The 27,170-nt window shown below is 35.5% G+C and overlaps 1 protein-coding gene across 4 annotated transcripts in view; it reads right to left on the bottom strand.

The window, feature by feature from the left end:
* The window catches only part of LOC143238476 (serine/threonine-protein kinase mig-15-like), a 145,969-nt gene that overhangs the window by 78,830 nt on the left and 39,969 nt on the right, over nt 1-27,170 (bottom strand). For all 4 annotated transcript variants that reach the window (XM_076478744.1, XM_076478746.1, XM_076478745.1 and 1 more), the window contains one exon: nt 2,644-2,688. In XM_076478744.1, coding sequence (XP_076334859.1) covers nt 2,644-2,688 — 45 coding nt within the window. The remainder of the gene's footprint in view (nt 1-2,643; nt 2,689-27,170) is intronic.

The following is a 27,170-nucleotide window of genomic DNA, read 5'->3' as shown; positions in this document are numbered from 1 at the left end:
AAAAACTTAATACATAGCATTAAACACTATTTTTATCCAGGTTTATTTGTAGGGCTCTATTAAATTGATTTCTTCTAACATATACCAGTACCATACACTAGCTCTTTGCTATTTTATTTCTATATTGTTAAGATACTGCATAGGATACCAAGACAAATACTTTAGATCAGTAAAATTTGATCAGTATGTGCATTCAAGCAAAATCCATATTGCATGGCATTGGTACAAAGATTTGGGAATTCCAAATAAGTATTCTAGCCTTTGCTCATTCAGTTGTCTAGAGGAATCCATGAAACATTACTACAGTGTTGAAATTTACTTTCTATAATGGCTTGGAAGAATTAGCCACATAAAATGGAAGGAATGAGAAAATATTCTCTTGTCCTAACACTTACACATATAAAGAGAGTGCAAGAGAATTCCAGCATCTTTACAACACTTACAAACTTTAAATAGTACAGTAAAACAGATTTTTATAAATATTACAAATTACTTTCAAACAACTACTTAAACTTCAACCCATCCCAAGTCACTATCTATAACAATATCTGGGACAACAAGTATGTTTACAGTTTCACCCAAGCATTACTAATTCATTACTTCCTTTTTCAACACAGCTTGTCCCAAACAAGCAGACTTAACCATGAACTCTCCCCTATCCTATTCATGACACCAAATGAGGAGAGAATTTATGACTACTGCTAAGTGACATTTTGTTCATGGACCCCTGGCTAATTAAACTTGTGCTTCACTATAGATATCTGGGTATCCAGTCAGAGTTCACCCATTGTGAAATCCCCTTTTTTTTTCTACTCCAATGTCTTTTGTGAAAATATATTGCATTAAATGTTATGTTAAATATATTAAGTATTATGCATGCTATGTACATGTACTTTGTTTTAAAATAAAGATGAAAGTTTGATATTTTTCAAATATGCACATTTTTTTTTCTCTCAACATGTACACACTATTAGTGTTCTGGTGATTCTGAAATGTTTGATATAAAAAAAACATTCTAATAATACCAGTAAGAGAGGTTACATACTTTAAATATTAAAAGTATGACAATAAAATGTTTCTTAACTAACCCTAAATTGTATTGACCAATGAAATATGATCTTATATTTTAAACTGAGTGCATGCAAAACTTGTTTTCAATCAGTATAGATATCTGGGCCTCTTGCTAGAAGTCAGTGTTCTTCAGAGGAGACACTGAAGGATCACAAATTAGTTTAAGCTGAAGTTGTTGTCTGGATGTATTTCTAACTTTTATAAATAAGAGTATTCTATTGTACTGTATTATTTACAACTTGTAAATGTTTTAAAAGTCATAGTATTCTTTTTCTCTCTGTAAGCAACTCATATGAGCAGAATATAAGAATCAGAAATGAAGTTCAATTAAAAGATAAATATTCAACAAAAAATATTCATTCTATATTAGGGATACAACCCATGGATAATACATACATGTATGACTGTTAAGACAAGTTTGAAATGATATACAATTTTCATGAATGTTTGTGTAGAAAGAATTGTACATTTTAAATTATCATTATTAAAAATCTCATTGTTTCCTCATTGATTACAGACCAATTATAGAACCAATACATATAAACCTATTAACATATCAAACTATCAGGCTGAACTGCTCATACTAGATTTGATGCATTTCCTTTTGAAACAGTTTTGCATAATGCACAACAAAATAGACATATATGTGATGAAGAGAAACCCACTTGAAGTCAAAATGTATCCTCAACATGGCTGATATGAGTATTAGCACTTTATTTTAATTAAAGTGCTAATACCCATACTAGCTGTTTTGAGAATAAGAAAACATATAGTTTACATAGCAATAACAGTTCTGAGATACAAACTTTGACTTCTCTTCTATTTGAAATCAAGTTTCAGAAAAAGCCAGCATTAAGAAATTTATCAGAATAACATTTACCATAAATGTCTAAACTTGTCCAAAGTTGAACATGTAAGGAACTTTTTTAGAAGTCGAAATATTACGTTTCAATTAAAGTACAACAGAATTTAAAAAAAATAAACTATTGGTTTGTTCAGTGGCAAATGTAGAAGACACAGTAAACATATTAAAATTAATACATTTTGCATTTTTTGGCAGATTCAAATAAATAAAACTGTTTTAAAATTACACAGCTGACAAAATTAGAGTAAAATTTTAGTAACAAAATTACAGTAGAAATTAGGTTTTATCAAATTTACCTTTTATAGGTTTTTCATACCTAAATACTTCACTTGTCTTACTTTTTCACAAATATACTTAACACAAAAATCATGAATTTTCCTTATAACTAAAAAACAAAAAAGTTGGAAAAGACTTACCAGTTAGAATATTAATCTTTAGAGCAAGTTTTTGTTATTTATGCTTGAAATTTATTGCCTCCATTGGTTTTCATTTTGAATAAATAAAACTATTGGTGATTAACATTTAAAAACCTATTAAAACCCATATACAAATAGGAGAGAAGTACCCCTTGGTTTAATAGCCATGTACATTTAGCAAGCACAGATGACTGTGAATGGAAAAAATAGGAAAATACTTACAATCACACATATGTATTCTAAACTTAAAGATATTTTTCTTTTCAAATTTGTTTAAATAAAATCACCTACCTTTTTAAGAACATTAATTTCTAACTTAATTTCTTCTTCTTCATCCTGCAAAATAATACAAACATACAGATATATAAACACACACACTACCATTATTGGTGTTAATAAAATACCTTAGTACATATAACATGCATATACTAACCTGCATGCATACGACAAAAACACTTAAAAATATATAACAAATTTTATTAAAAGCAATTTTAACACACACAGTATATCCTTGCAACAACACAAACACACACACACAAAATCAACAATGCAATGAGAGTAACTTAGTCAAAAAAATTAAAATATCCTATTGTAAATATACATAACTAATTAAGTTTGGTGTGATGAGATTGAAATCAGTGGAGTTTATTATTCTATGCATCATCTAATAGTAGTTGATCCAGCTTCTTGTTTTTTGACACTGCTAAGAAAAAGTTGTGTTTCAGTGTTTTTAACATTTTAGTTGTAACATTCATGGTACAAGCAAAACTTGATAAAACAATCATATTACAGTTTTGAAATACACTGCATACAGTTTCTAGTGATATAAACATGAGTCAATAAGGTGATGTTTTTTCACAGTATTTAATCTTCCATAGTACACAATGGCTTGACAGTATATACAACACTACTATCAGTGTAGCACTAAGCTTTAGAATCAAAAACAGATTTGTCAATTAATGATTAAATATTGTGATACTATTAAACCTGTTTTCAACTGTTCCAGAAAATACGTATTTTATAGCTTTATTGCACCAGCATAATCAAGTCTATTCACTTCAGGCAATGTTTAAAAAACATTGCAGAGATGCTTGCAAGTGAGGAAATGTTTTTCTCTCATCACTTCTAAAAATTCCTATAACAATGCCAACAAAATAACACAGAATATACACCATATTCACCTTATGTGGAACTTCTTTAATGCAATTTTCAAACTAAAGTACACAATTCATTGTCTTAAGTTTTCAAACTCCCATTCTTTAATGCAAAATCCTTCCTATAAAGATTAGAGACTCTCTAAGTCTAAGTCAAATATTTGGCATTATGCCAGAAATACAAGAGCCAAGAGCCAGACAAGTCAAATGCCACACAAAAGCACATGAAAATCAAAAATTAGAATGACTCTTAAACATACTGTCTGAGAACAACTTCCTTCTTTTAGCCAGCAAATTTCTATAAAGAGCGAACATGTCATGAGTAACCTATGTACGTTTAAAGCATTTTCATGTCAAGTGTGAACTGGTGTATTCAGAACAGTCACAATGGAAGCCTGTGGTTTTAGGGTGATGTTTTTATTTGTTTTAGATTTATTCCAAATCTGACATGATCTTTTAGTTTCAATGCAGTTGTGTAAAGATAATGATGTCAGACAAACTGCAAATGTCTTGGACAAAATTAGCATTCATATTTTAATATAATTATCCCTTCTGTTTAAAGAATATACTTCTTCCAACTTTTAAAACTGTAGTTCTTTTTTACAATACATTTTAGTGCAAGTGAGCAGGTTCCATTTCCAAGAAACACTATGTGAATCATACTGTAGAGTAAAATGTAAGTCTGAAAGTGATTTAATAATTCCTGAATTATGTTAATTGCAAAATAAAATATGTTTCAAGTACCTTTCATACCTTTCATTTATATAAAAGGATCAGTTGTCTCAGAAAATTAAAGTACAGTTATAAGGGGTTAAGAAAGCTTAACGAATATTTTAAGAATAAAGAGCATTAACAGACAGGAATGAACTTCACTGTGATTGTTTCCATTAAGACTGGTTATCTTTTAAATCAGTTAAAGTGTCACTTAGTCCTGAAGATTTAATAAGTTATATAATTGAATTTTTTCTTTCCCTCACATTTTAATTTCAACTGTCACAAATTCAACATTTTGATATTTCTGGATTGTCATCTCAATTATAAATTATAACAATTAATGAACTAACACAAAAAACTTAGATATTACTATTTGTAATGAAATTTGGTGACAATGTCTGAAACTATAAAAGCATGTTTTACTGGCATTTCTGTATAAAAGACAACTTAATTATTCTAAGCTTACACATTCAACTTGAAAAGATAGTGAATGAATGGCTCAGCAATGAGGTTAATGATATGGGCGGTGATGATTTTCAGCACCTTGACCATGTTATATCAGCCTTAAGGCCTAAATGACTTACATATGCCATGCTATTAAAGAGGGGTTCTCTTTTTTTCTTTTAATTACCCTAAGCCTGTTGTGCTTTTCCCTATTTGGTAGTTTGGTTGCTACCAACTCATTGTTCAAGGAGATTCACTAACAGACTTGCATAACATAATTGAGCAGTATTGGTTATAAAACTTACTTTGTATTTACATTACGTAAACTATTAAACATCTGAAGAATGGCAGTGCTTAAGATATTTAGTGACTAAATAGTAGATTGTATGTTTAAAAATGATAGCTATATATTTACCATTATAATATATGTAATTCATATTAAAACGTTAAATGTTGAAGTATTTGAAAACAGTCATCATAACGTAAATTCCTTGTTCTGGATGTTTTGTTTTTATTGAATTTATTTTTCTGGAGATGAGCAGCTTGCTCTCTGCAAATAACACTAGAATGTTACATCAAGGCCAACTTATATGATACTGTTAATGCTACTGAATTATGAATATGTATTTTTCATAAAGAGAGATAATAATTGTGAGCTTTGACCAAAGATGACTAGTTATATGGTTAAAGGTAACTTCGAATGAAGTTTGTATTGATCTTTAAAACATTTGTCTTAAAAAAATTTGATGGCTATCAAATGAATATTTTATATATGTATTCAACAGCAGCCTCTGGGATACAGGAGTAGCATTAGCAATCATAAAATAGAAAATTAAATGTTAAAAGCTTTTTTTAAAACTATATATTTAACTTAAATTTTGTGTTTTACGTGTGAAATAATATTTACAAAACAATGTAAAACAGGGTTTGGGAAAAATCCTACAAAAATGTACAGCAAATATATTCATAAAAAGATTAATAAAAATTGTTAATTTAAAATATAGAAGGAGAGATTGTCAAAACAATAATTATCAATTTTAGTAGAGTCAAAATAGGAATTTGTAGCTTAAGCAAATTATCTAGACACTATTTCCAGCCTTGTTTGTTGAATTTTTTTTTCTCTTAAAGGGTCCCTAACTGAAAATTTAAAAATATAACTTTTGACTTTTGATTCAACTTCTTTTTTGTATTTTCTCACAATCCTCATTCCCCCTTTATAAATTTTTTACTAATTTTTCTTCTGAAGTTTTCTTTTATGCCCATTTATGGAGAATAAATTTTAAGTTCCATGTGTGTATTCAATCAGTTGAACGTTACATTTTTCAACAGTTCACTGCTGTATTTTTTTCACCCAACCACCACTCTAAATTTATTCAAAATAAATACCAAACATATAATAATTAACTATTTGTTTGTAATGAAGCACAAAGCTTTCACAATGGGCTATTTGTGCTCTGCCCATCACTGTAATGGAAATCCAGCTTCTAACATTACAAGTCCAAAGACATTCCACTGTGCCACTGACACATGTACAAAGAATAAACACATGTACTAAAATCACACAAATGGCCCTCTTGAAAACAAAGATTGTTGCATCACACATTTAATAACTAGCTTCCATCAATTTCACAGTGTAATATAACAATGGATGGGGAGCAACAAAGCATTAGAATGGAATATTGTTTATTTCTAAGATAATACCACACAGATTGAAGTAGTGTAAACAGATATGGTAACATGTTTACATTGTTAGATCTACATGCCTGGTATGTTCTTCAATGGACTTCCTGTGCACAAGTGACTGCCAGAATAGGGGACACAAATTATGCAAGCAAAACAGATAATGCCACATTTAGCATAAGTTGCCAATTACTGACAGCTACCTTAACATCAACTACTTAAAAATAGCAATAGCTACATGAAATAGAGCTATACAAAGTGGTAATATTGAATACACATAAGTATTAAGTTAAGTAAAAGACACAGTGAAAAGAATCACCATCATCATTTGAGTAGGAAAATCTACTATGGTAACCATCTTCTGTTAAGAAATTGTTAGAGTACAGTCACAAAAATCCATGTAAAGACAACACACTTAAATAATGATGGACAATAGCAACTTGAGTTACAATATGCAATAGCAAAATTGGGAACCTTTCATGTGGTAGATTCCAATTAGAAAATGTACAAATTTTGGTTTCAAACTAACACACACACTAAGAATACACCCAATTACTGGACAGTAGAAAATGGAGAGCTTAGAAAATTTCACAGCACAATAAAATCACAGAGATGGGGTTAAGTTTAAAACTATTATTTCATATTTGTAGCTTGAGCAAACTGTCAGCAATAGATCTTCAATTTTGTTTGATTACTTTTGTGATCCGTGTTTGTAGGTTTTAAATTCTCAATTTTAATTATCTTATATGTTGACTTTTTTAATGCACAGCAATAGGGAAACCTATGACTACAGTAAGACACCCCCCACTAACCACCTACAAACATTTACCAGTAGAATAGCAGCGTTTTCAAATAAATCAAATATTTCTGAAACATCTCTTAAATAAAGTTTTGTGTTTTTTACAGTAATTATTTGCTGAACCAAGTGGCTTTTGCAAGAAATGTAAACGTGTTTAACATGTCGAGTACAAAAGCAGCTGCTCAGAACAACTTAGCATTATCGTGTATTTATAAGTTTCAACGAAAAATAACAAATTTTTTAAATAGTTCATTTATGAAGCACTACAAATGTCCATGAATGAACTATTTAAAAATTGGTTATTTTTCATTGAAACTCATAAATACACTTGTTCTTGAAACAACACGTATGCTTTGCGGTTGCTGCTAGAATATTCTATTGAGTTTTAAGCAGACACCTGTGTAACCCCTGTTATGAACCACTAATGTGGTTCACACTTTTGAAGACCATACAATCTTTAAAAAATTATTATTATTAAACTAATGGACTTACGTTTCTTTATACACTTGGGAAAACTATACTTATGAAAACATTAACACAGCAACATTCCTTGAGAAAATACCATAAATCTCCAGAAGTTCATAAATTAACAAATAATCGGTTGAAACTGCAATTTTTTTAAGAGTACTTATCAAAATTTCTACACTTAATATTTTCAACATTACACAGGCCATAAGAAAATAACATATTTAAAGTTGAATTTTTAAATTGATAGCGGTATCAGACAGACAAAGATCTGAAATAAATTGCTTTTCTTCAAAACTTTCAGCAGACAGACAGACACACGTATTTAACGATCACAGCGCTAATCAAAAGAAACAAAACCAGTGCAAGTGTAGAAAGTTCGGTCATTCGCGGGTAGTTCAACAACAATAAAAACCTGTTCAAACAACAAGGCTGTTAATTTATTTCATTTGTTGCTGCCGCCGCGTGGGTCGCGTGGTATTTTCGCTTCATAGCCCACCACAGCCACTTATTCCCCCTACAATATCCCACCTTGAGACTTAGATGAGGTTTATCCGACGATATTTTAAAACAGATGAAACACGGTCATTGTGTAAATTTTCATTATTTTATGGGCTAAGATACAAGTAGTGTCAGTGAACTTTCGTTTTACACAAAAGAAGAATGGCGGTTCTTGCTTTAGTTAAAACCACCAGTGTATTACTACTGTGCAACAACAGCCAACGTTTCATCCAATCAATACAGAATTCACACGTGAACAAATGAAGTAGAAAAAAAAAAGCGTTAAATGTATTCGCTCAAAGCTACTAGATGGCTGTGCTAGTCACCCATAATTTCAAAGTGATAGACTAGAGGCAAGGCAGTTAGCTAGCCACACCATCCATTATCAACTCGTAGACTAGTCTGACAATGGGATTTGACTGTTACTCTCATAACGCACCCACGGTTTCAAAAGTTGGAGTGCGAACTACGTAACCTTGGATCCACAGACTGGAAAATTACCAACTAAGCCTTTCTTGGTCTCCTAATTTTTAAGCTACCGATGAGGGGGAGGGCAGCCAGCAGCACCCGCCAACACATGACTCTATTAAGCTCTTTGAACAAAACAACAGGCTTGCTCGTGATTCTTGTAACGTACGGTTGAGTGCGAAACATGTGAAAAGGCATCACGTCTCGAACCCCTGGACCGTTCGATGGCCTGTTCGATATGCTGAACATACAAAAAGGGTTCAGTAGAGGTCACAATAAAGCTGAGCAAACTATAAATGGTCTCGCTCATGAACATATTTGTTCAAACATATAATAAAATGAATTATATAAACATTTTGTTTGGATTCATCTACTAAGGGAAATGAAAATATAATCAAACTGATTATAAGAGTAATGTGTGTGCGTGTGTGACAAGCTTTTGAAACTTAATTATGCAAAATGAAACTGGAAATAAGAATGTCTCCATATACGTAAGAAAGGGATGGGTGTAGAGAGCAGTATGAACTGCAAAAGGGAAGTGGATCTGAAGTCCCCCAAATCTCCATCTCGGACGATAGTGTCAATATGTTAAAAAGTTTCGTCTGTGCATTTCTCAATTTATTCAGACAAAATATCGCAACCTCACCCTGTTAAATTTTGATACTAGTATCCGACACCCAGGCTTCGAAGGTGTCACTACATCTGGTGTCTCTTACTAGACAATTTGTTTGTTTGATTTTAATTTCGCGCAAAGCTACACGAGAGCTATGTGCACTAGTCGTCCCTAATTTAGTAGTGTAAGACTAGCGAAAATGCAGCTACTCATTACCACCCACCGCCAACTCTTGGGCTACTATTTTATCAACAAATAGTGAGATTGAGCAACATATTATAATACCTCCACGGCTGAAAGGGCAAGAATGTTTGGTGCGAGGGGTATTCGAACCTCAAAGTACGAGTCGAGCGCTCTGACCACCTGGCCATGCCCGATCCTCTTATTAGACACGTCGATCGATTTGTCATTCTTGATCAGACAGTTCGGTTCAAAGTATTTTTTATACTAGAAATGTTTGGTGGATATCACGTGTTGTGAAATAGATTTAACCCACTTAAGTTTAATCTAATAGCCACTGAGACGCCCATCACAGCCATCAAATTTGATCAGAACCTCTTATGCGAGTATTTTAAGCAGGCTACTTAATTATTTTAATTACTTTAAATACACAGCACTGCCTTTACAGTTTATAAGCTTTGTGCATTCAAGTACAAAATACCACATCAGAAAAAAATATTTCATACGCGAAGCACGAGTTCCAGCTCGTGTGCACTATGTGTGCACGTGTGTACATATTACCAGGTTCCCACGACAGGTGATACACAAAATGAAATTAGTTTTTACATATTCATAATTAAATTAGTTCAAATTTATTTACCTTTAAGGTTTTAGTGCATAATTCAGGTTTCAGCAGCTTATATGAAACATCACATTCCAATATACCTAAACGTGCTTAATACACACATTAAAATGTTTTCGTTTTTTTAGCTTCGAAAGAACAGTTGCCATGTTTATTTTATATGTTTACTTCACTACATCTAACTACATATGACAACTAAAAAAATCACATTCTACCTCTCTATTAAAATGATATCTAATTTTAGTAAGGCTTTGGTTACTTAGCCGCGATGCTTCGTACATGGGATATAATGGTAAAATCTATGCTAACTTATCCTACTAACGTTTTCGTTAAACCTAATTTTGCTTTTGTAGAAAACAATCAAGTAGACAAAGGAAATAAATGAAATAAATTTAATAAGTTTTGAACTATTAATTGATTATAAAACAATTCAAGTTTGTTCGTTTTGGTTTTTAATTCGAAGACAAAAAACAAAACAAAAACATTTCGTCTAAATTCCAGCTTTTCAAGGACACGGTTAAATTCAGTTTTCCAGGCCTGGGAGAACCATGCAAAACCAAGATCAGCCATATGTAGGTTTGTTTGTCCATATTTCCAATATTCCCACAAAGTTATACAAACACACACTACGTTAACCGCCCATAATTTTAAACTGACAGACTGGAAAGACGATAGCCAATCAACAGTACTTAACCCCTAGGTTACTGTCAACTCCCAAGTTATTCTAATCAAGTACGAGATATGCCGTCAGTCTTAACACACCTACGGCGTGATTGTTTTCTTTCTTCTATTTATTTTATTTTCTATCAATACGATGTGAATCAGGGACACTCGGATCCACAAACCGTCACGCTAACCATTCGCCCAGCCTAGCTACGTAGGAAGTAAGCCAATTTCACATTTAATAGTGCTAACTGTACTGTTTGGTACACTTGTATATACATATGTATATATAATAATAATAATATCAGCTGTTCAATTTACTCGCTCACGGCTATAACTGCGTGAACAACTGAGACACGATTAAATAGGCAAATGAATATAAACTTAAATAATTCAAAGCTTAAAACATTAACCAATGTGATACATTATGTACTGATATTAATTCTGATGAATGGCTTAATAACGAATCTCTAAGCCAACCAGACCACATACGGTATTTCACCTTTGGTAAGCACACATCCGGTATTTCTTAAACTCTTTCGCAATTTTTTGAGAAATCTGCAATATCATATGACGAATCCAACGGTATCCTCAACCCTAGAAGTGGAAAGAACGGGAGAGATACAATTATTTTATTTTTCACTTTGGTAGATAGATAATGTTTGACTAAAAGTTTACCTGTTGTTAGATGTTATTGTAATATAATAAATACCTACAGAGATTCTCTGAAGATGGTAATCATACGGGACTGCAAGGGCAGCCAGCAGACTTTCTGTCAACACTGAACACATCTCAGATTATAGGTGTCTGAAACATTAGACTCAAAGCTAACTTACAAGTTTAGGTTACAAAATATATTGCGCTATCAACTGAACAAATATGGATAAATGAGAGGATACAAGCTGAAGACAGAGCAAATGGAAAAAAGGCCAGAAAATATTTTTTAAGTGAATAAAAATGTTAAATAGCTCAAAAGGGGTTATATTCACAAAATCGCCAGAAAATGCAGACAACCAAAGCTAAAGCTATTAGAATAGTTAATTTTGGGGAAATAGAAATCACCATGACAATCTTATCAATAGAAAAAGCCGAAACAAGACTTCTCAGATCATGTCCAACTGGTTCTTGTATCTTATTCTAAATATATAATTTTAAGGGTCTTGTATGGCATTTTCTTATTACCACACATTACACAATTGGTTCACTTAAGAAATTCGTGATTAATTATTATTCGTTTTCCAAAAATTTCAAAGTTGCATCTATCTGCCATAAGTCATTTCAAATAATTTTATCTAATGTCCTTTATTTTGGAAAAACAGAAAAAACATCTTAGTTCGAAAAAACAAAAGTTTCTTCCAGAACTCACTTAAGACAGTTACTGCAGACTTAACATTTCTATTTTTCTGAAACATACCTCATTACATTGTCAGGTCAGTACAACATTATGATCCTCACACAATCTGGATACAATAATACAGGTTGAAGTATTCGTGATATAGTTTGTTTTTGAATTTCGCGCAAAGCTACATGAGAGCTATCTGCGCTAACCGTTCCTAATTTATCAGTGTAACACTAGAGGGAAGGAAACTAGTCATCACCACCGACCGCCAACTTTTGGGCTACTCTTTTAACCAACGAATAGTGAAATTGACTGTCACATTATAACTCCTCCACGACTGAAAGGGCAAATATGTTTGTTGCGACAGGTATTCGAACCCGCAACCTTTGTATTACAAGTCGAGCGCCTTAAACCCACTTGGCTATGCCGGGCCTATTGTGGTATAGTCTCTATAGGATATCTTATTTGAATATACCTCATTCGTTAAGAAGTAATATTGATTGATTGATTTGGTGTTTAATGGCACAAAGCAGCTAGGCTATCTGCGCCAAACATCCGGTAAAAGGTAAAAGGTAAAAATAAAGTAAATGTAGTAAAATACATAAAAGGAAATGAAGGTAAAACAAAAAAGTATAAAACCAATGTTGACACCTAGTCTACAACGTTAAGAGAGAAAGCAGAGTATAAGAAGTTGTAAAGTACTTACTCTAGCAAAATGGTAAAGAACATAACCTGCCAGGAAGACTAACAGGTAAGTACAATAACCACTGTCAGTCACCTGAAGTTGGTCTTTCCAGTCCTGGTTCCGGGTTATATGTCATAGCAGCCATGATCAAAATGTAAAATAATAGAAGTTTTAAAAGACATATAGCAAAATCGTAATAATGAGCAGCCAAATGTCCAGTAAAAAAGATAAAAGTCAAATAAATGGAGTAAAATTTGTAAAAGTAAATGAAGGTAAAAACAAAACAGCAATTAAAACAGAAAATGGCGTAAAAAACAATGTTGACATCCAGTCTACAAAGTTGTAAAGAACTTCCTGCAGCAGAATGGTAATGATCATAACCCGCCAGGTAAGTATAAGAACCACCATCAGTCACCTGAAGTTGGTCTTTCCAGTCCTGGTTCCGGGTTATGTGTTATTATGGTCAGTACTAAAAGGTAAAGTAGTTAAAGTGTGAAATGACATGCAGCAAAAATGTAATAACAACTCGCCAGGATGACTAACGAGTAGTTCAAACGGATAGTTCAAACAGCAGCGTAAGTCACCTGAAGTTGGCCTTTCCAGTCCTCGTGTCGAGTTCTTTAATGTTCTGGCCATTTTACCATGTCAAATTGAACGTGAGAAAATAAAATTGTAAAAAAGGAACCACAATTAAAAAAGGTGTAATGAAGAAATATGCAACACTTATGTGAGATGAAAAAGATTAATGGCCATTAAAAAATTAAAAACGTTATCAAGGTGGACAGTGTCACTATCACCAATAACACTGTCCAATGTTACAGATAAACCCTGGGAAAAAATATGTTTAAAATATTGCCGTCGTTGAGAATTGTAACGATGGCAAGAAAGTAAAACGTGGCTGATAGTGATTTGAGTGTCACACAAACTACACATTGGTGCATCAGTTCCAGATAAAAGAAAATGATGAGTTAAAAAAACTGTGACCAATGCGTAGTCTAGTTAGAACAACTTCCGAACTTTACGGAAGCTAGATGGCCAAAGTCCAATATAGGGTTTGATTTGAAAAAGCTTGTTGTTGCGTTGCTCACTCCAAGTGGACTGCCAGCTGGCACGGAGCCGAGCCTTGAATACAGGACCATAGTCCATGTATGGAATAGGCACAGTGGTGATAGTGCCGGAGCAGATAGATTTAGCTGCCGTGTCTGCAAGCTCGTTCCCGCGAATACCAACATGGCCTGGTATCCAGAAAAACTGGACAGAAGTAGCTGTTAATGAGAAATGAGCCAGTCGGATTTGAATATCAGCAAGAACAGGATGTGAGCCAACGTGAAGCGATTCCAGGGCCAGTATAGAACTAAGCGAATCAGTATAAATAGTGCAGTTGGAGTACTGCTCAGCTGCAATATGATCCAGGGCAAGAGATATGGCATACAGTTCAGCAGTGAACACAGAAGCTGTAGAGGGGATTCTGCGAGCAACCACTGAACTACAGCAAACCATAGCAGAGCCCACTGAATTACCTGATTTGGAACCATCTGTATAAATGGGAACTGAATGATTGTTCGAAAGATGTTCATTAAATAAAAGACGGTACTTCCAATCTGGAGTATCTGCCTTTTTTTAGATGATTGAAAGAAAGGTCACATTTGGGGGCTGTAGTAAGCCATGGTGGAATGGGCTGACCTGTGAAATCTGCAATGTTATCTAAGGACAGACCCAATTCATCCAATTGCACCCGCATGCGAAGGCCAAACGGAGCAATGACAGATCGTCTCTTCTGAAAAAGTATGGCCCACCGAGGAAGGAAAACACAGCCCCATGTGAGATGCTTTGTTAAGGAACGAAGTTTCGAAGTATATTGTAAAGATAGTTCCAAACGGCGAAGGTGCAGAGAAGGTTCATGAGATTCAGCTTATAAGCTTTGAACTGGAGAGATACGGAAAGCCCCAGTGCAGAGTCGAAGTCCTTGGTGATGAATGGGGTCCAGCATCTTTTAGGCTGATGGTCTTGCAGAGCCATAGACCATTGATCCATAGTCGAGTTTTGATCGAACAAGAGCACGATATACCTTTAACATCGAACATCGATCTGCTCCCCAACTAGTAGAAGAGAGGACACGGAGGATGTTCAGTGATCTTGTGCATTTGATCCGAAGCTGCTTTAAGTGTGGTATAAAAGTCAGCTTACGATCAAAGATAAGCCCCAAGAACTTGGTCTCCGGAACCACTGGCAGCAAAACTTCACCAATATGAAGTTAAGGATCAGGGTGGATACCCCGTTGACGGCAAAAGTGCATGCATACGGTTTTAGAGTGAGAGAAATTAAAGCCGTTCGCCATAGTCCACTTCCGTACACGATTGAGGGCAGTTTGTAGTTGCCGCTCAATATATCTCATGTTCGATGACTGACATGAGATGTGAAAGTCGTCAACATAGAGCCCGTTTGCAACAGTAAGGGGAAGTTGTTCAGTGATGCCATTTATCTTTATACTGAAAAGTGTGACACTCAAAACACATCCTTGAGGGACCCCAAGTTCCTGTACAAAAGAACGGGAAAGTGTCGAACCCACACGAACTTGGAATCTCCTGTCCATTAAAATATTTTTTAATAAACATGGGTAAATGGCCACGTAACCCATATGTATGGAGGTCTCGTAAAACGCCATACCTCCATGTTGTGTCGTAAGCTTTCTCAATGTCAAAGAATATTGATACAAGATGTTGGCGTTTGAGAAAGGCTTCTCTGATAGATGTTTCAAGACGAATTAGGTGGTCTGTGGTGGAGTGCTGTCGTCGGAACCCACACTGGGTGGGCGAGAGGAGGTTGTTTGATTCAAGGAACCAAACAAGACGAGCATTAACCATCCTTTGTAAGGTCTTACAGAGGCAGCTCGTCAAAGCAATTGCACGGTAATTTGAAGGAATCTTGGGATCTTTCCCAGGCTTAGAGAAAGGTAAAATAATAGCCTGGCACCAGGCATCAGGAAAAACATTCTCCTGCCAGATCCGGTTAAAGACAATCAGAAGGACATCAAGAGAAGCAGGAGATAGATGGTGCAGCATGTCATAGTGTACATCATCAGGTCCAACAGATGTACTGGCAGACCAATGAAGGGCCATTTTCAGTTCCACCAGTGTAAAGGGACAATTATAGTCAAAGAAACAGTCAGTTCAAAAGGAAAAAGGTAAACGCTCTGCCCGAGTCTTGATGGCCAAGAAGGTGGAGGAACAAGCAAAAGTGCTAGATACCCGGCAAAAGCTTTCACCTAGAGTATCAGCGATGCTCCGGACATCAGCCACCTCCTGACCATCAGAGAGTAAGATCCAGAGGGGGACAGAATTGTAGTGCCCATTAACCTTTCGAATCCTGTCCCATATGATCTTGGAACTGGTGGTAGAAGATATGCTAGTTGTGAACTTAATCCAAGATTACTTCTGGCTTTGACGTCTTACCCACCTAGCATGTGCACAGGCCCATTGGAAAGCGAAACGGTTTGAAAGTGTGGGATATCTACGAAAAGTATCCCAGGCCCGTTTTTGAGCCTTCCGTGCTAAGTGTCAAGCAGAATTCCACCACGGACGAAGATATCGTGGAAAACGTGTCGAGGTTTTAGGAATACACTGAGCAGCTGCTTGTATAATACAGCCAGTTACCACTGCCACACAGTCGTCTATTGATGGCTGATTTACGATGGCAGGATCAAGTTCTGCGAGAGGAGTGAAAGTGGACCAGTCTGCCTGATCCAGCTTCCACCGGGGCACACGGGTATGGTAGCATCGACCACGGCCAGTCTCTCTCAAAAGGATTGGAAAATGATCACTGCCTAGTGGATTACTGTCAACCCTCCATGAAAAATGGGAGAATAATGAATGGGAGCAAACCGAGAGATCAATAGCGGTAAAGGACTGACTAGGTGCATGAAAATAAGTGAAAGAACCAGTATTGAAAAGAGAAAGATTGTGATCAGAGAGCATATGCTCTACAGATCGACCCCTCCCATCAATAACAGCACTTCCCCAGAGTGGATGATGTCCATTAAAATCCCCCAGGATTAGAAAAGGAGACGGCAACTGTTCAATAAGAGCATCAAGGTCTGATTGCTCATATGTCTCTCCAGGTGACAGGTAGAGAGAACAAACAGTGATGGTATGACCCAAGGAAACACGAATGGCTACGGCCTCCAAGAGTGTGTTGAGTGACAAAGACAGGGTGGGCACATGCTGATCTACCAATAGTGCCACCCCTCCATGTACTCGTCCATCACACAGCCTGTCATTTCTGTACAGAGAAAACTGCCGAATGGAGACTGTATCAGCAGGTTTGAGAAATGTTTCTTGTAGGGAAAGACAAACAGGATGGTAGGAAGCAATCAGTGTTTTGATATCATCCAGATTAGAACGTAAACCTCGACAGTTCCATTGTATCAAGGTGGCCATTTTTAAGAACGGGTATGTGAAGTGGCTGGAGAACCCTTCGGTTTACGACCATGTCTTTTTTCCTTACTGTCCTTAGTCGAAGGAGGTCTATCAACCTCTATGGATCCTGCCCTGGGTCGAGTGGGCAGATCTTTGTCATTGGAAGGGGATTCCAGTGATTGAGGACGTGAACGAATGATTGTTTTGCTACTTGGGGTGGGAGAAAAAGATGTATCAGAAGAAATGCCTGTATTTGAAACCGAAGGACGTGGATCTTGAGGTTTGTTGGAACGTATGGGAGGACAGAGATGGGTGTGGAAGTCGATTCATCAACCTTTTTAACCACGGAGGTCAAAAGGCTTTTCAGTTGTTTTGAAAACGATTCTCTTGGAGGCACAGAGAGATCTGTCTGCACTCCCACTGTAGTTGTGGAATGAAGTGCAGCAGCATATGTCCGAGATGGAGTGGTGGGCAGAAATTTCCGAGCCTCAGGATAACTAATGTTATGTATCGTTTTCAAACGCTGCACCTCTTTTTCCTCCAACCATTTTGGACAAGAATGAAAGTAAGAGGGGTGAGAACCATTGCAGTTGATGCAATGTGAGTCCATGTCACATTCATATGCATCGTGGTCCTTGCCCCCACAACGAGCACATGTCAGGGAACCACGACATGATGTCTTTGAGTGGTCGAATCTCTGACATTGGAAACATCGGAGAGGGTTTGGAATGTATGGCTGAACCCTGCAAATGAGATAACCTGCCTTGATGGTGGCAGGTGAACGTGATGAAGTAAATGTCAAAACGAGGGTATTTGTTGGCAGTGTAACTCCATCTTTGCGAGGGGAGATGCGACTCACTGCAGAAACTCCTTGAGTGGAGAGACCAGCGAGAATCTCTGACTCGGGGACGTTCTTCAAATCCCTCTCAACAATAACTCCTCGTGATGAATTCAAAGTAGCATGAGGTGTAACCTCAATAAGTTTTCCCCAATTGCCTTTGAATTCAAGAGGAGTTCACTGTATTGGGATGTGGATGTTTCAACCAATATGTATCCAGATCGAAGTTTCTTTACTGACTTTGGAGAGCCAGCTGGTCCCTCTAGTCCCTTCTGAATAAAAAAGGGGGACAATTGCCCTAAAGGTTTTTCCGAAAGAGAATGTAATATAAGAAAATGAGGTACGTGTGTTACAGATGTTGAAGATTGCTGTTTTGAGTCTTCAAGACGTGGTCGCTTACCCAGTGACTGTTTTTCACAATTTTATTTAAATTTTTTGAAGAAGGATCCATAGGAAAAAGGAAAAAATTTCGGTACCCACTGACCCCACCCACCATGGAGCCCTACAAGGGGACGCACTACAAAGTCATGCAAGGACAATGCAGCAACGCCAGGGTTTCGTGAGCACTATACCCAAACACCAGCATCAGGTACAATGTCCACAACACCCGTTGAGAACTTCCAACACTGGTACTTGGTTGACTCTAGCCCAAGTGGACCAGCCGATTGGCCCAAGGGGAGCCACCCAAAGGCCGCCCGTCTACAGGAATTCAAGGCCAAAGTGGTGTGTTAGGGTTGGACCCCTCAACCACCAGGATCCTCTCCACCCCTTCACAGGTCGCCACGCACGGCAAACACGTGGATGGATGTTTAGATCCCAGAGAAGGTAACCAGACAGAACAGAACCTTCCCTGGGAGGTCCCCTCACCACGATAAGAACTAATATCCGCAATTGTTTGACAAATGTTATTAAATTCGGTAGCGAATACGATGTTCAAGTTAATGACAAAGATTGTCAAATCTCATATACATGCTGGTCAAGGAAGTTGAATCAAGTCGCTGTCGCATATAGTTCAAATTAATTTAAAAGAATACGAGTGTATTGGATGGTTGCATTCATATCTTAGAAGTCTGTGTCCACCAAGAAGTATGCGAGGTGAATATTACAAACGTTCAAGTAAATTCGTCTAATGAAATCCGAATGTTCTTGTCAGGAACGACTACAATACAGACTAAAACTTGTTATTTATAAGCATATTCAATCTACTTTTCACCCACGTCTGTCACAAGCGGCTGACAGCTGCAATTTTTCTTTGTTGTCGATTGCCACTGTTTATATATTCTGATTACAGAAGTATTTGAACAGCTATCTAGAGAAACACTATGACAACCGTATAGCTGGATTCACTGTCACTTTTATAATGCATCCACAGATGAAAGTGTAGAACGTGTTCTGATGCATAACGCGAGTTCAGTTTAGACTGTGCGCAACACACCTCAGCTAATCACTCAACCAAAACCTGCCAAAGAAATAAAGTATTCTACAAATAACCTTGGATGGATTCTAATAAAGATATTATTTATTGTACAAGAGTAGTTTCAAAACCGTGGTAAACAATTATTACAAACATGCTTGTAACTTTATATTTCTTATAATGAGAAGAGGTTACTTTTTTGTTTTGTTTATTCCACAGTTAGTTGGTTGGTGTTTTATGGCTCAAAGCAACTAGGCTATCTGCGCCTTCAAAGTTGGAATTAGTATAGAGAATGATCTAAATTTGATTTTCTGGTCAGTCGCACGAAAAAAAAAACGAAATGAAAATTAACAAATCCACACTTGTTTTTCCTTTTTCAAATTTTTGAATGTTACGTAACATTACAATAAACAGCTCACTTGGTGTAATCCTTTTAAGTTGTTTTATTATTAACTATATTGGAAGTGGAGCGTTATGCTTAATATTGGTAGAGAGTTTTAAAATTGTTGGTGGATTTAAAGAAATGTTTGCAATTTGTTATATATAAAAGATTGCAAAACAATTTATTATTTGAGTTAGTTATTGTTTCAGTGGGCTATCTGCTTTCTGTTCAATGCAGGGAATCGAGCCTCGGACTTTAGCTTAAAAATATTTAAAATTACCATTAACTCACCGGGAGATTTTTACTTCGGAAACATTTCTACATAACTGCTTTCATGTTACTAAATCACAGAAGGAAATTTGCCGCATATTCAGCAAACTACAACTATTTGTAGCAACTTATAAAACGTGCTGTACAAGTGAGGTCTTAAGAATCAAAGTCGTGCTAGTTTTATAAGTTCTGTAAACGAAAAGTCGTCGTTTCTTTAAAATAATATATCTTGCTCACTACTGAATACTGCACATATGGTTGTTTGTAATTAAGCACAAAGTTACACAATTGGCTGTCTGTGTTTTGCCCACCACCGGTATCAAAACCCATATTCTAGCGTTATAGGTCCGCATAAACACTGCTGTGGCACTGGAAGGCATTATTACAAAAAAAAAAAAGGTTATATTATAAACTTCACTACGTAACAAACACCAAGATTAATTCAAAGTAATAAACAGCTTTGAAGCAGGAATAGTTCTAAATATTTAATTAACGCCGTTTCGGCCTACAGAAAAGAGTAATTATTATTTTATCGTTGCTTACAGTTAAACAATGGTTTGATAATTCAAACTGCAACAATATATTAGCATATAAAAATTGATAAGCATTTCTCATATGTGGTATTAGACTATTTATTAATACAATCCGAAATACCCGTCAACTGATTGGGAATATTTAAACTTATTTAAAAGAATAAGTTTAACAGCAATAACGTATTTTAAAGTATTAGCTTGAGTATAAACTACCTCAAAATTTTAAAATTATAACAAAGCTTCTTCATAAACGACATTTGCAGTTTTCTTTCATCTACCAAAAAATAAAGTTTTAAAGTGATCCAACAGTTGACATCCTTGAACTCATTGACTGTGTGAAAAGTGTGGTTGTAACTTTCACACTTTGAAACCCTTTAAGAATATGAGGGCTGTTCAAAAAATACGCGGACTGTTTGAATTGCGCGGCTCCAGTTGGTTCCAGGGGAATCCGCTTGGTGTCGCTAGTTCGCACAGATCAGCTGATTACGACGCCATTTCCCGATTGCAGATATCTTCATTTGTGTATTAGCTACGCGGTTTTAAGTGAAGTGCGATTTTTTCGTTTGGCGGATTTCAGAATGAATGACCTGAAGGAGCAACGACTTGCTGTGAAATTTTGTGTTAAACTTGGAAAATCTGCGACTGAAACTTTTGCTATGCTTAACACGGCTTACGGTGATGTTGCTATGAAGCGTACGGCATGTTTCAAGTGGCATGAACGTTTTAAGAATGGTCGACAGTCCATTGAAGATGATGAGCGTCCTGGACGTCCTTCCACGTCAACTGACGACCCACACATCGACAAAATCAACACCCTGGTTCAGGCAAATCGACGTCTGACTGTCAGGGAGCTTGCTGAAGAGTGTGGGATATCAGTTGGATCTTGTTACGAGATTTTGACCGAAAAATTAAAGATGCACCGCGTTGCGGCGAAATTCAGCCCTCAGAACTCGTGAGTTTTTGGCCAAACACTCAATCAATGTTCTTCCCCGGCCCCCTACTCACCTGACCTTGCTCCTTGCGATTTTGTCTTGTTCCCCAAACTCAAAAGACCCTTGAAAGGAAGAAGATTTAAGACGATTCCCGAGATTAAGGCAAATGCGACGAAGGAGCTGGAGGACATTACAAAAGAAGCGTACCAGGACTGTTTCAACAAGTGGAAACACCGTTGGGATAAGTGTGTGCGTTGGGGAGGAGAATACTTTGAAGGGGTCCCAGACCTGTAACTTCTAAATAAAGTACATTTTGTTTTATAACGTCAGTCCGCGTATTTTTTGAACAGCCCTCGTATGTATCATATTATTACTACAACCCACAGTGTATCTTGAAGTGTCAACCCTTCAAGACTGAAACTGACTCAATAGGCTGGGAGTAATTAGCCAACAGACCTTACAAAACAGAAATAGAGTTAAGTTTAACTTTTGACCCCCTTAGGATATTTTCCACAGTTCATAGTGTTTATAAATAAAATCTGGTTGAGATTGCATTGGTAAGCTTGAAGGAGTTAGGGTGCAAACAAACAAAACGCATTTCGTCTTTATATACAATTAAAAGGTTAAGAAGGAAAATTACAATGAGGAGTTGCGTTTTGTTGTTGTTTGTTTTAAATTAAAAGTAAACTCCTTTCGTTGAAAAATTCGGTGAAACCTTAAAAATCTAAGGAAACAAGTATTAATAAAATGTTTTTGTAATTATACGAAAATCAGAAATAAATGAAATATATTGTTACAAAATTTCTACCGAGATATAAATGTGTAATTTATAAAAAATTCAGGTAAAGTTAATACAATCATTCTTATTTAAGAGAAATGAGGAGAGACATACATCAGAGGCCGCCAGTTGCTTTATAACGCTAAAATTCAGGACTCTATACTCGCAGTAAGCAGAACACATAGCCTATTGTGTTGTTTTATGCTTAACAAATAGTTACACAACAGAATAAAAAACTTGAGAAACCGACTTTAGCATACGCAAATCAGCGAAATCACTAAAGTCAAAAGTAAAGAAACATTAATTAAACAAACATCGAGGATTCACCTCTATAAAATTTTTATCAACTTTATACAAGACTGGTAGTAAATTTTTTAATGCGCAAGCATTATTTTGTCGGCTGAATCGTGCAAACATTGCTGAACAGTAGTCAGATAACTAGATGACGATCCATCCACTTTCATGGCTCTAAACGTTGTTAATGAAATATCAAATTACATTCGAGATACAAAACTGCTTATTACCCTTCATTAAAACGCTCAGTAGAACACTCAATGCAGTTCCTTTCTGTTTATGGCCGATATTGTATTAGGCGATTGAAGGTCGAACCTCCGAAGGAAAAGCCAAGCACAGTTATGGACTTGTGTGAAGTTTTCTTTACGTGCAAAATTCATAATTTATTTAGAAATATTCAAAAACCAAGTTTGCATAAGATATTCTATAAAATCAAAGAACCAATCTCCATACTCCGAGAACCTGTGGTAATATATATATATATATATATATATATATATCTTCGATATTCCTCACCACATTTGTAAGTAAACATGTTAATTAGTATTATTTCTATATTATATAATTGTAAAGTAAAATCACGGAGATTTTTACTTCAATCCTCTTCATGGTATTCATCACTTAAAGTTTTTCGTTTCATTCACTATTCGTGCAAGCTTCATATAAAAGAAACTACTTACAATTAACTAAAACACAGTAGAAAGCTATTTTGATATAAGATTAATTCAGTTTACTATTATGACAAATGTTCAAATTAGACTAGAAAGAGAGAAATAAGTGTAGCAGAAGCTTTTCGATAAAGTTGAATTTTTCAACGAAAACAAAAATTCAGAAAGTTTAAAACGGATACATACATTCGCATGATAAAAAAGTCCACTAGTGCGCAAGTTCTGCACATGTAATCTAATGGCTTGGTGCAGTAACATGCAGGTTTGTCTTCTGTAGAATTAAAATAGAAATATCAAAATTTTCGCCGTACTAGTTTGGTAAGGAAGTACACGTTTAAATAAATGCAAGAAATAAATTGCCTAAACATTTTGGCCTGGAAATAGTCTGTTTAAGATGATACTGCATTTATTCACCCATCGCCAACCCCTGGGCAATTCTTTTGCCAACGCCCCCTCGGCTGAAAGGGCAAGCATGTTTAGTGTGACCGGGATTCGAACCCGCGACCCTCAGTGTTTCACGCGTATTTGGCTGCACTAGAATACATAAAAAAATCACCAATTTCCACACAATTCAATATATGTACTGGAGAATTTATTGGCCCGCTTTATCATTATTTTATGCCTTATGAAGAAGGATGGGACAAGATTTTGATTTGACTGACATTTCTGGTAGAAACTGTGCACTTGTGATACAACAGTTGAGTTACGATAAAATAAGCATTAAGTGAGAAAGGGCACTAAAATTTGCCATAACACTATTCTATAAATTGAAAACAAAAAGAAGGTATAATGCAGCAATGAAATGTTATATTCGTGATAGAATTTATTAAAAAGCTATTATTAGGGTGAAGGGTGAATACATTTTCATGTAATATGTTATAAATTATTTTAGCAACTGCATTTCTTTTTTTTACCCGCTGCTTTCAGTTATTTTTAAATATAGTGTATGGATTATACGAAACACGAACCGTTGATAACAAGGTATTATTAATCACAACGGCTGCTGCATAAGCGATAAACCAAGTCAGATTCTCCGGAACTGAAGACGACCACATCCTGGTTATATGTATACGTCTCTGAGAGACGTTTAAAACCTTTTAGTATCATACATGTTATACTTTAACCTGGATTTCTTTTAAAGTTTCACACGGTTATATGATAAATTTATCTTGGGGAAATGCATCAGTCGACGAGTTTAAATTGACGAAGTTTATGGACTTTGCTGAATCAAGTGATTTATCGTCGGTGCGTAAATATAAAAAAAAAGTTAAGTTCCTTGAGAAGTTAATCTTTATTTTTGAACAACAGTATCTTAATTACGCGTGGTTCACTCAGTTATTATTCTATGACTTTGAATGTCCTTTTATGTAAGTAATGAAAGCACGTGCTTTGGTCTTTAAATGGCGGGACTGTGAGAATACCATTTGCACTACCTTTATTAGGAGAAAAGCTTTTACATTTAATATCGAATGTTATTCCACGTGTTCATAATATCTGATGAGAAAATAAACAAAAAAAAACCGAAAGGTCCAATTTTAAAAATGAAATGTCGGTGAAAAGTCTGTATTTAAGGTCATTACTTTATGACACATTCGAGTGAGAAAAACAAATCACGAAATTATCAAAACAGTGCTTCTTACAGAAAATAAAAAACGAAAAAAACAACACTGTACTTATTTCTGTGAAGGATAATCGATGACGAGAAATAAAGTAACAGGGAAAGGAAATTCAAGATACCCAAACACAAATTATTATCGCAATAATATACTACAAGAGACATATGTGAGGTTAATAATCACATAATGAATAAAATAACTTCTATACATTTAAAACAATATAGACTTTCAAATCGTGACTTTCTTGTACACTAAAATACAATAACGGTGTCCTTCACCTTTGTCCAAATTAATTGAAACAAGACGGAATATTACGATTTTTTTCAATTTTTTGCGTTTTATTTCTGATAAACCAAAAACTACTCACAAATTAATACATGATATTTTTCAGAAGATCATTAATCCGCTTTGGTATCGAGTCCACGAGTTGACTCCAATCTTTACTAATTTTTGGATCGCGGTACCACACCTCAATTATGGCATCAATTAGCTTAACATTCGTAGTAGTCTTTTCCCAGAAGTCTTTCTTTACAAATCGCCCAAAGATTTTCAATAGGATATAAGTCTGGAGAGTTTCCATGCCAGTCCAGCACCTTTATTCGCGTTGTAGTCATAAAATTCTTCACAAGTTTCGATGTGTAGCACGGAACCAGATCTTGCTGAAAAATGCCAAATCCATTTGGAAATCTCTTTTTCAATTTTGGAACGACTCTTCTCTGCAAAACGTCGATGTACTGTGGTCCTCGCATCATAACTTCTACAATATGTAAGCCTCCAACGCCGTAGTAGATGAAAAAGCCCCAAAACATCATATTCATGGGATGTTTTACGAACTGATTGATGTGAGATTCTCGAAGTTTCTCACCTGGAGATCTGCGAACATGCAGACTTCTTTGACCCTGTACGAAAGAATTAGTCTCGTCACTGAATAACACCTTCCTCCATTGTTCTTGCGTCAAGTTCTTGGATTTCGGACCCCATTAATACCATTTTTTCTTCATTGAGTTGGTAAGAAGTTTTAAGACTGGTCTCCTTGCCCTTCTAACGCAATTTCGAATGACGTAATATTCCTCAAAATTAGGTCATATATCCCAAAATTAAATCGACCGTACTGCAAAACACAGCTAATGACGCCGTCTGTGTGAAAAAATGACTATTAAAGGAAATCAGAGGGTCCAGCGAACCTACACCGGCCGCCATGCTGAAAATATTGTAAAATGACCATTTGTTTCAATTAATTTGCACAAGGGTGTATAATGATGACACAAGTAAACAGAGTATCAGTAACAATGCAAAACAGGGTTAACAACGCTAGTAATATTGCAGTGTGAATATACAACATTTACGTACAAATCAACAGAATGTTGTAGCACAGTGCGAGTCGGCGCTTATTATTATTATTACCATTACCGCTGACGTCAATATCGGAGCTGTTTTTAATGTCATATTTTCCCCATTTTGCTTGATTACTTGTATCATTTTAATTGGTAAAATGTCTCCTAAATACAAACCCTACACGCCTTTATAAACACTTGATAACATATGAACCTTATAAAGGTATTTTTTTTATAATACAGAATATATTCAACAGCTGCAACTACTTTTTATAACTAACCAAGAAGTCTACTAATCACAAAACTAAACTGAATATCCAAGAAGTCTGCTAATCACAAAACTAAACTGAATATCCAAGATGACTACTAATCACAAAACTAAACTGGTAACTGACCGGAAGCTGACCACATGTTTCAATGAACATAAAAAGTCACCTTCACACGTTTTCGAACACTGCAAGTCAAATAAACACAACATAACCATAGAAAACACTCAAATACTAAATAAAAGAAACAAACATAAACAAACGCAAAATTAAAGAAGCCTTATTTATACAACAACTTAAACCCAAAATAAACCAATATAAAGGAACGCCTTTATACCTATATTAATATAATAAAATAAATAAAATTGTATATTCAAACATCTAATACCGCCCTCTACATTCCGACACTCAGCTTCCGGTCAGTTACCTCTTTCTTTGTGAACCTGACGATGACCGAAGAAGATCGAAACGTTGTTCGCTCTTCCATGTAAAATATTTTCTCAACCCAAACGAGCCGTTTTTGCATATAAAAGACCTTTATGGTGAAGTATGATGGGGGGTATGATTGAGTTATTTAAATCAAATCTGTTGAATGTCTAGTGCACGAAACGTCAAATAAGTATTGCACTACACTATGAAACGATATATGTTAGCACTAATTGCTTTGATTTTTAAAACTGAGAACCTGTGTAACTACACCCCCTTCCCCTCCACAAGATTTGCATGTAATTAATAACCACTGTTTAAAATG

Source organism: Tachypleus tridentatus, chromosome 13 (assembly GCF_004210375.1).
Source record: "Tachypleus tridentatus isolate NWPU-2018 chromosome 13, ASM421037v1, whole genome shotgun sequence".
NCBI lineage: Eukaryota > Metazoa > Arthropoda > Merostomata > Xiphosura > Limulidae > Tachypleus > Tachypleus tridentatus.
The sequence above is the reverse complement of the archived record's forward strand: the minus strand, read 5'-3'. Positions and strand labels throughout refer to the sequence as shown.